At 34.7% G+C, this 10,334-nt stretch overlaps 2 protein-coding genes across 6 annotated transcripts; one reads left to right on the top strand and one right to left on the bottom strand.

Moving 5' to 3' along the window:
• Positions 1–309: 309 nt before the first annotated feature.
• On the top strand, positions 310–2,356 carry ND-39 (NADH:ubiquinone oxidoreductase subunit 39). Its single transcript, XM_031974245.2, has 7 exons — positions 310–480; positions 652–860; positions 969–1,262; positions 1,342–1,508; positions 1,575–1,706; positions 1,806–1,995; positions 2,095–2,356. Exons 1-7 carry the CDS (start codon positions 441–443, stop codon positions 2,275–2,277), a joined length of 1,215 nt encoding a protein of 404 aa, XP_031830105.1. The 5' UTR covers positions 310–440; the 3' UTR covers positions 2,278–2,356.
• Positions 2,062–10,290, bottom strand: LOC116425925 (uncharacterized). 5 transcript variants are annotated; one of them, XM_031974244.2, is made up of 9 exons: positions 10,062–10,290; positions 9,788–9,960; positions 9,259–9,506; positions 8,838–8,881; positions 8,460–8,615; positions 8,182–8,392; positions 7,977–8,070; positions 6,438–6,560; positions 2,062–5,340 (listed from the first exon to the last, which is right to left on the bottom strand). In XM_031974244.2, the coding sequence occupies exons 7-9, from the start codon at positions 7,992–7,994 to the stop codon at positions 4,276–4,278; spliced, it is 1,206 nt and encodes a 401-aa protein (XP_031830104.1). In that variant the 5' UTR covers positions 7,995–8,070; positions 8,182–8,392; positions 8,460–8,615; positions 8,838–8,881; positions 9,259–9,506; positions 9,788–9,960; positions 10,062–10,290; the 3' UTR covers positions 2,062–4,275. The 5 variants fall into 5 exon arrangements, with proteins under 5 accessions (XP_031830104.1, XP_031830101.1, XP_031830103.1 ...); XM_031974241.2 differs by having other exon boundaries at positions 8,192–8,392; positions 10,062–10,289; XM_031974243.2 differs by lacking the exon at positions 9,259–9,506 and having other exon boundaries at positions 8,192–8,392; positions 10,062–10,288.
• Between the last annotated feature and the right edge of the window lie 44 nt (positions 10,291–10,334).

Raw genomic sequence — 10,334 nt, forward strand, 5'->3', positions numbered from 1 at the left:
CATAATAATTAAAAAGTAATAGCAATAAAAAATGTATAAACAATGAAAAAATATTGTATCAAAGTATATTTGAAGAAAATAGAGCTTCAAACTTCGTACGCTGATCTGTGTTCATTAAACGTTCAGATGGTAATTTCTTGTTATGACAAACCAAACGAGATGTCGTAACTCAAGGATGTCGAAATCGGTGCTTGCAGGCACTCTAGTAACACTCTCCTCACGAAAAGGTATATACGCATTTTAAGCTGCGTTCAATATTTTTAATTCTAATTCCTATCACTTATAGCGTTGTCATGCAAAACCAACCTTAGTCGGTATGACAGGGCGTGACATGAAAATGGTAAAGAGCGTGTGACAAAATTTTACATTGTATGTTATGTCTACCGCGTGAGGGGAGTAAGTTAGCATCTCTGCCGTAAGATTGACCGAATGCCATAAACATGGCGGCTTGGATACCAAAAATTGCGGTACGAGCAACGAGTAAGTTTATTTATTCAGCTTGTTTGTTATCTGTTCTGGTATATTTTTGTCATTGGTAAACCATCATGTGTTTCGTTTAAATTGTTATTTTCCATTGTCAATCCAATACTCTTTGTTAAAAATACATCGTAATTATATAACTATAATGACGGTTTGCATTGTGTGGTGCAGAGAATCAGTATGCGTACGCTGCGACCCAAACGATACAATGTCGCGATTGTACCAATCAGCCAAGGATCATCAAAAATCCAACTACAGCCAGCTTAAAAAGAGGTACTGGTGGTCGTAGTTCTTTTAATGGAGTAGTGTGTACAGTGTTCGGTGCTAGTGGTTTCATTGGACGGACTGTGTGCAACCGTCTTGGGAAGATTGGTACGCAGGCAAGTTACTTGCTCTATTTCAGAATAGTTCTTATGTTTTAAAGGACACATTAGATTTTGATATTCCATAAAGGAGAGTTGCTTAAATTAATGAATCTCTTCTTGCAGTTAATAATTCCACACAGATGTGATCCGTACTATGTTCTGCCTCTCAAACTATGCGGAGACCTGGGACAAGTTTTGTTTCACCCTTTCCATTTAAAAGATGAGGATTCTATAATTAAGTCCATCAAATATTCCAATGTGGTGATTAATTTAATTGGAAGCAATTTTGAAACCAGAAACTTTAGTTATCATGATGTGCATGTGGAAGGAGCTAGAACGATTGCTAAATTGGCTAGAGAATGTGGCGTAGAACGTTTAATTCATGTGTCATCTTTGAATGTAGATCCTAAACCTGAAGTGAGTTATGGAATTGATATTCGTAGCAACAAGGGTAATAAAGTTTAGTTTGGAAATCTTAGTCTTTTTTAATTCTTAGCCGAGGGTATTGAGTGGTGGTTCACAAATCCTCAAGACGAAATGGCATGGAGAGTGCGCGGTAAAGAAAGAATTTCCAAACGCTACTATTGTTCGACCAGCAGAAGTATATGGTCAGAAAGATTGGTTTCTCACTCATTACATGAGTCCATTGAGGAGATTTATTAAGTAATATATTAAATTATAAGCATGCATTTATCACTGTATCATGTCTATTGATTTAATGATGTTTAGTGATACTGTACCACTATGGGAGAAGGGTCTGAAAACTGAGAAGCAGCCGGTGCATTGTTCAGATGTAGGCGCTGGCATTGTTGCGCTTGTAAGAGATCCTAGTACTGCTGGTAAAACTTACCAGTTTGTTGGGTAAGTAGAATTTATGCTGCAACGTAAGTATCGATAACAGTACCCTTTTAAATGATTCTAACGATTCTGTTATACAATGTAAAAATGATTTCCTTGTAGCCCAAAAAGATACACACTACATGAAATTGTGAAGTGGTTGTACATACTAGCCGCAAGAGGAGTGGTAGACGCAGCACATCAAGTATCGGATATGAAATATAATTTTTTGTTTCAAACACAAGTTTCTCTGAACGACCTTATCTACAATATCTATCCAGAGATGCCTGTAACTTGGGAATTAATTGAAAAAGTGAGTCTACACTTCAGATCTATGCAGTAAAATAAATAATAATTACTATTGTATTGATACGAAGGATAAAATAAATAACATTTTATTCATCTTTTACAGTATCATGCCACTGATGTAGTATACCCGGATTTACCTACGTTAGAGGACTTGGGCATTACACCGGTAGATATGGAATCCAGGATGGCTTGGGAGATTGTCCCATACAGGTTTCATAACGAGTACATGGAAACCGTGGGGGAATTTTCAAAAGCACCTCCACCAAAGACAGTTCCCCTACATTAATATTTGCGTATGATTAAATAAGACTAGTATAAAAATGATGTGTGCTCTTCTTGTAATAAAAAGGGTGCATTGTTACAGATTTCATTTTTTTTTTCTTCATACTTTAATATTTACTTGCTCTTTTGAATGATACACGTAACTCGCTCTTTATTGTTTATTAAATGACAGACTGTTCTAACTACAATAAAAGGTTACAGTTTCTAATTATTGTTTTTTGTTATACGTTACGTGTTAGATGTTGGTAAAAAATATAAGCTAGTTTGGTCCTCGGTTACTATGCTGACCGAAGGCCACGCAGATTTTACATTATAAATGACAAGGGGAAAAACATTTCCCTTTTATCCCTATTCTTTCCATAATTAAAAGTGTAGTGTTCGTTTACCCCACTTCAAACGATCGATCTCCAAAGAAATAACAACGAGACGTTCCACAAATGTAATTCTAGCCCAGTGATACGAATACTTGAAAGCTTTGGAGCAAAAATTTAGAAAGTTATTGAATACTGCCCGCAAAACGTTTAGGTGTGTACAATATCGGGGAGAAGTTATGTTGTAAATTTAGGTCGAAAAATGAATTGTAGCAGGAGTATGAAAATATTTTAAACGAAGACAATAATTGTTCCCGGAATCCAAGCTACTGCTTATGATTCGCAAAGAAATTCTCTAAAGTACCTACTAGACCTAGGGTACACCGGTACGTGTCACAAATTTGACTATACGAAAGTGATTTGTTTATGCAAGGAAGACTACGCGCACGTAGAACAACCTTAGGATGAATTAACTCCCAGATAACAAATTTCTATAAATAGAATAGATAACAAAAATCAATAGTTTAGAATAATGTAACGAAATAGAGATTGATTCTTCTAATTATATTTATAGCGAGGTGAATATATAAGATGCAAATGTCTTAATTTATTGGACTATAATTGTAGAAAGAAGTGCCATGGTTTTATAATTTAATTAATTCTTTATAGCAAGAAGTTAACTCTTCCTAAGATCAAGCATAAGTCACCGCTATTTGTCCGCTCCAAATTCCGCGAATTTCAATCCTTTAACGAAGGATCTTTATAAGTTTAACTTATTTAATCCTTAATTCCTATATACTTTCATCATCGACGAGATTTATTTGCTCGAATCTTGTGGTCAACCCTTTGTTTTATGCATTGCAATACAAATGGAGATATTTCACTCATCTATATATGGTAACGCGTATAAAACTAAAGAATTTAATAAATATTTATAAAAATAAATATATTCTACAAGTATTAAAATGAAATGTCTTTAAAGAGTAGAATTAGTTTCATAATTATTTAAATGGAAAGAGAGGAACGAACAAAACAAAGGGTTAACGTTATATGAGGTGGCAAACGTGAGCTGATCACTCACTTGCAATCACCTCTAATTTACAGAATAAATCCAAAATGGATGCAGTTTGGCTGATCCAGTTATACAGATCAGTTTAAAGCTCATAGTCGCATGCTTAAAATTGTGCGAGTTACAATAATTGATTACAGTGAATGTCTGAAAGAGTTCTTGATAATTGTTTTATAAAGCAGAAATACAATAACAATAATTCATGTAAAGTTTACTTCTTCAAATCATCGGATGAACAAGATTAGTGAATCGTTATTTAAACAATACAATTCCGTGATCAACTGTTCGCACAGTCACTGTTTTTTTCGTTTTACGTGAAACAAAATATCAATTTGCACATTCGTATCATGCAAAATTATTTGTTCTATATAGAATAATTTAACCGTAACAGCTCATATTAAATTGATCTATGTAAAACTTTCTTATACTTTCAAAAATTGCCTAAATGGAAAATACTTAAATTAGATAATTGGAAATAGTTCCCTCGAGTACAAAGACCGTTCATAATTCACAAAAATCGAAATCTGTACAAACGAACGACAATTTTGTAAAGTTACTTTTGGCAACTGAGAACTAAGTCTCAACAATACGTTGTAAGTAAAATTGTAGAATTGATTCAGACTCATTGGAAGAGATTCATTGAGAACAAAAGAACAAAGAAGAGAGTGGTCGGCAATGTGAAGATCCCGACGACACCCGAGCCCAGGTTATCTTGCATAACGTTATCATGGCACCTGGCGATCAGGTCGAAATCCACGAAATTCATTGGTTTCCCATTGTACTCGATCGGTGAAATACAGTAGTTCTTTTTTTGGAACTCGGTAGCAGTGCCATTCACAAAATCACTCTCAAGCACGTTATGGGCTTGACAATCGCAAGGGAAGTGATTGTCGATGGCGCTGATCGAGTTCACTTCAAGGTTGATATCTTTAGAGTGGCGCGGTGCCTCCAGCACGTGATTCCCGTGAAATCGAAATAAATTAATGTTATTCTCATATCTCAAGAACAGTCTTTCGATCAGATCAATTTTGTTTTTCAGTATATTCAGTTGACCGACATAAGTTAGGCCGGTGAAGGCGTCTTTCTCGACGATCCCCAAGTCGCTTTCGTGTATGTTCAACGAATGGACATAAGAAAGACCGCGAAAGGTGTACGATTGAAGAGAAGACAAGTCCATGTAAGTTAGCTTGAGCATATTAACATTCTGAAGACCGTCGAACGCATCCTTCTCGATAATCCGAATACCCGCTGGAAAACTCAAATAGACCACGTTCGTCAAGCCTGAGAACGCGTGGCTTTGGATCCTCAGTAACGGGTTGTTGCTCAACAGAATTGCTCCTATGTTCGACGTCCCTGCGAACGAGTAGCCCTCTATGTACCGAATTTTATTATTTGCCAATATCAATACCGATACGTTCTGCAGGGCAGCAAACGAGAACTCCTGTATGTACGGCAGAGGTGTATACTGAATGGAGAGTTTGCGTAGCTTGTTCAGACCCCGAAATGCGAATGGCTTTATCGTCGAGATATTGTTACCATCCATGGTCAGGTTTTGCAGAACCTTCAAACCGGCAAATGCATCGCCTTTTATTATTGGGAAGTTGTTTTTCGTTAAGGAGAGCTCTTCCACCGTTGGAGGCAGCTGCTTGGTGGGAATATCTGTTAACCCACCCGTATTGCAGAGTACCTGAAATATTGAATAACGTTGAAACGTTTTACATGTAACAAACTGAATCGGTAATATATGAATGTATTAATTAATATATATTTATTAACCCCTTGCCTCACTATTTAGTTCCACAGTAGCACTTGTTAAAATTGATTGTTTAATGATTTATTATAAAAACAAAACGTTCTCTGCTCTTTCTGTTTATAAGTTTACTCTAAACCATTCAAATTAACAACGAACAATATAATATTCTGTTTGAACTTAAAGAAATCAAATGATATTTACATTTGTTTAACTATATTTGAAATCTTTGCCACGAGTTTGAGGCGATATTATAAGGCAAGGAGTTAATTAGATAAATATAAAATTAGATAATATATTATTAGTAATATATAATATGTTTTTTTTCTAGTGATAGCTCGTTATCTTGACGAGATTTAAAAATAAAACAAGAAGGTAGAGCAGTGGTCCCTAAATGTCTATAGGCCGAAACACGTTTCTGAGAACAATACATTTCTGTGTCTCATTTGTTTATAAAACTTGCTACAATTAATTTAACGAATTTGGAATACATACATTCGATATATAATGCGTCACGACTCACATTCTGGGAACTTCTAGTGTAGAGATCATGTGTAAATCATAGAAAGTAACTAAATAGGTTTTTAATTACCAATGGATTAACTTTTGTAACTGATGTACCTATGTAAGTGTAACTCCCCTGAATTAGTTGTGTGTATGTTAAATCTTCTACTGTGTAAGGTTAGTATAATCATTATGTGTCCAACTGATTTTGTGTAATCTTGATATCCATGAGAGGTGGGATGTGAAAGATGGGTTTGAATTGATGTATGCTGCTGTGTATTATTTGTCCACATTTTTGTCTAGTCCTTGAAGATTGTGCTGTAATATGCAGACGAGGAATACTTGTAGTACGAAATTGTCGATGTGTTGTTAATTTTAATACAAAACATACAACTAAAAGAGGTTTTCATAAATTTATGAAAATATATAAAGTTTGCAAATTTAACATTAATAAAATAGATATTTTTGGGTGTCCTTAATAGAATTCTCGAGTTTTTTATTAGCAATGAATTATTGGAACTGATAAATACCTGTTTTGGAGAAAGACAAATACATTCTGCAGGGCAGTCCCAACTTTGTACAGTAGTAATTTCTTGTTGTAGGGTAAATTTTAGACTCAGTGTCACTGTCCACAGCAGGTAATAAATGCAGATCTACAATTCAAAAGAGAGAAATAATGTTATTAATATATTTTATTAATCGTATTTGTAATTGTAATTTCCAAGATTATAGTATCTCTATTTACTCTTGACACAAGATCAAATAATTTTGACATATTAATAAACAGCTTAGAAATTATACAAATTATTCACATTCCATTCAACTGTCAATTATCATGTTTCATTGTCCGCCGAAAAATTAGTTGTATCGATTACACGTTCACGAAGGAATGTTCGGTATTAAAAAGTCAATTTGGGATGATATTAGTTGACCTGATAATTCCAGAAGTTATATCTATTTCGGGGACCAGTATAAAAAGTCGATAGGTGCTTACTCGCAAATTAATTTTCAAATAAAATTCATTAGGAACTCAACATATCAACATATGTGCTAATTTAAATTATGATATATAATGCAAGAAGAACTGTTTTAGAATTCTAAAATAACTTATAACAATATTTAAACAATTGACAATGCATTCATCAATCACATGTGAAAATATGATATGTTCATTTACAAAAAATCAACTGCTGGAACTGTTTACCTAAGTCACTATAGCAAAGGATATTAATAAACATATCACTTTAACCAAGCAATATGAAATACGTACACAGAATTACTACATACTTAAAAATTCCACATAAACTAAGTAATAAATACTTCTTAACACGTTGACTATCACGAGAATTGTTGTCGTTCTGTATAATATTTATTCTATCATAACAGAGACATATGTGATTAGAAATAATTATTAACGATTTGGTATTATTGTATTCGCGTTACACCATTATCTAGCAACTTATGTTAGTAAATATTTTTGTTCGACATCAATTTTCTTATTGCAATTGTTTTCAAGCAATTCGGGAGCTCCGGTAATCGGTAACCACCGTGGCGGTCAACGTGTTAACACTTAAACTACCGTACCCGGCAAAATGACAAGCTTTAGTTCTCTTATTTTGCAATTATTAATATTTTAAAAGTATTTAATATCCAAAATGATTTTGAAATGAAATAGCTTCACCTAAATACTATAACGAATATCTGAAGAAACCATAAAAGAATATATTATTACAATGTTTATAAGGATTACATATCAACCCTAATAAATACTGTGTAGTTCTAGCGTTAATGTCGTTCCTCTAAAGGTTCAGATTACTTGAAAATTTCATAAAAGTAAAAGGGACCAATGCAAGGGCAAGATAACAATCCAAATTCGACTTATCAGTATCATCAAATAAGATCAAGATCTCCTAAAGACATGTACTCGGAATGAACGGAAGCTGTACGAACAGGAAGCTTGAATCGGCGCGTTCGAAAGAAGAGGAATGACAAAAGCGTTTCCCGGCATGCAAATGGATGCATCAAAGTGACGGTAACGTTGCACACACGCGAAACGATCTGATTTGTACCTGCGCTCTGCAATACATCAATCCCGAAGTTTTTAGGGCGCATGCCTCAGCATCCAGGAAAACGTCACGAGCGGCTGCTGATGTTCCAGCGTGTCTGGAAAAATGGACAGCTTACAGGAAAAATTCTGTTCTACCCGGCCTCGTCGAAGACACCGTCGATTATCCATAGTTCTTTTCTATTCCCACAATGTGATCACCGACGTACCAAAGCTTACCGAAACAGTAAGGCAAATTGCTCGCGTTCAGACGGGGTGTTCCTTGACTTCCGGAAGAACTAAACAAGCCGAGAGAAATTTTGCTATCCGTGACCGCATTCACCGGCTGGGCTCGGGGCTTTATTTCTCCTTAGCCACCCACCCTCCACCCCCGACGAGCGATCTGCGCAAGCCCATAATTATTCTCTCGGTGCGCGTAGCCTGGAATGAGACTTATTAGAGGGACTGAACTATAGAACAGAGGATGACCAGACCGAAGCGTACTGACCTGGGATAATGCGCCACAGTCTGTGGGATTTGATCGCCAACGGTTGGTCGTTGACCATGCTGATACGACTCCATGCTTCTTTCTCTCTCTCCCCTACCATCATGCCTCCATCTTTGTCCATTCTTCCTCTTTTTCCGAGGGGCGACAGAAAAACCTCTGAGAACGATGCAATTTACCGATTAGAACCAAGGGGAGGGCGAACGGCAGGGACTTTGGATTGGAATGAATTGAAAATATTTTACAATTGAATGGTTATTTTTCAAATTATTGCAATACTCTTGGAAAGTCGCTTGGGGGTTGGTATAATTTCGAAATTGTAACCGGCAGTCGAAAGTAGTCGAAATGGAACCGAATTTGGAAGTTTGAAAATATACTTACGATAGATTTAAGTGGTTTTTAAATGGAACTTGGGGATGGTCGAACTGAAACATAAATTTTGTTTTTTTTTAAGGCAGGGGAAAGGATGATTAAAAAAATAAGTAATAAACAATCAGTACTAATAGAAGATTAGTATAATTAAAACGCAAAAATTGCAAATAATTTTCCCCATTTAGGAGGTGAATTTGTCATTTAATTAACAATATTCATATTTCATTAGAACAAATTATAACGCGGTTTGTTATTATCTTCATTGAATTTGTTCATAAAATTTCTACATTAGTGTTTCTAATTGGAGAATGGTCTAAATAATCAAAACTCTTAATAGTTTTGATAAAAATATTACTTATTAATTATTTGTAATAAAATATTAATTGTTCAATCTTTAATTTTTGAAAAAAAGAAATTATAATGATTCTACCTTCAATTTTGATACCTAATTTCCCTCGTTATCACTGGAACTTGATTTTAGAGTAAGTATATAATATAAAATTGGTTCTATGCTTCCTTTTTCTCCACATGTACGGCCGCCTATTCCCGTGGCCTAATTGAAATTCTTGCCTGCAGCAATATTGGCTTACCAGCACTGACATCGTAGTGATCAAACGGAAACGGATCAAATAAATACAGAAGCTTGGTTTTTCTATTTCGGCGAATACCGCGCTTGTACTAAAATAATAAAATAAAATCATTAACATTATTATTTGGGGGTAAGTTTTTGCCGCGCAAATTCTGTGGCGGTAAAAGGATCTTCATTACCGACAGAGAATGCTATAAAATATATCATTTTCATAATATGAAATTTGCTGTTATAAACATTTATTCGCATCGTTAAAGTCCAGCTTAACAAACAGAGATGTAATTATTTCATAGGTAAAATAGTTACATTATGTATAGTGTAGCATTATAATTTATATTAAATAAACTGTTTTACATCACGTTTTACTTACTTCAATGATGGACTTTATTAAAATGATAATCTGTTGACAACGAAATGTTCAATTTATAAAATTGATAATCTACATAGTGTATGGCAGACCGTCGTAATTTGTAAATGTAGACTGACATCTAGCGTGCATCACCTGATTTATATTTTCATCGATCGATAAAGCTATCGATCCAACTGTTACAAATATAAGAGAGGTTAGAAAATTTAATTATACATTCATATTATTTTTAACCTACCAAATCAATTAGGATATGAAAAATCAAATGTTACGTTACCTCGGTCCATGCAAATGAAAAAAAATATAAAATTTTGATAAACGTTCGCAGCACTGATAGAAAATGAAATTACAGTAGCATGCTCTATAATCATATGGCGACTGAGCTGCGACTAATATTTTCTCAAGCTTGGTCAGACGACCCTTGGCGAGGTTCAACGAACCGGAAACCAAAACAGAACTTAAGCCACGATATTTATATTCCGGTGTTCGTAGCAAACGAATGACTATGTTTTTATACTGAAACCCGTCGGTAAAATAATTCAGCGGACAA

The sequence above is a fragment of the Nomia melanderi genome, chromosome 2 (genome assembly GCF_051020985.1).
Source record: "Nomia melanderi isolate GNS246 chromosome 2, iyNomMela1, whole genome shotgun sequence".
Lineage (NCBI taxonomy): Eukaryota > Metazoa > Arthropoda > Insecta > Hymenoptera > Halictidae > Nomia > Nomia melanderi.

What these genes read in the sequence shown, in the direction of transcription:
- ND-39 (XM_031974245.2), top strand. Translation starts at nt 441, where the DNA reads ATGGCGGCTTGGATACCAAAAATTGCGGTACGAGCAACGA. An exon ending in ATGTAGATCCTAAACCTGAA is followed by an intron (nt 1,263 to 1,341) that starts GTGAGTTATGGA and finishes TTTAATTCTTAG; the next exon opens with CCGAGGGTATTGAGTGGTGG. An exon ending in CTTGGGAATTAATTGAAAAA is followed by an intron (nt 1,996 to 2,094) that starts GTGAGTCTACAC and finishes CATCTTTTACAG; the next exon opens with TATCATGCCACTGATGTAGT.
- LOC116425925 (XM_031974239.2), bottom strand. Translation starts at nt 7,915, where the DNA reads ATGCCGGGAAACGCTTTTGTCATTCCTCTTCTTTCGAACGCGCCGATT. An exon ending in ACAGCTTCCGTTCATTCCGA is followed by an intron (nt 6,561 to 7,831) that starts GTACATGTCTTT and finishes TTTGAATTGTAG; the next exon opens with ATCTGCATTTATTACCTGCT. An exon ending in TTTGTCTTTCTCCAAAACAG is followed by an intron (nt 5,341 to 6,437) that starts GTATTTATCAGT and finishes TCAATATTTCAG; the next exon opens with GTACTCTGCAATACGGGTGG.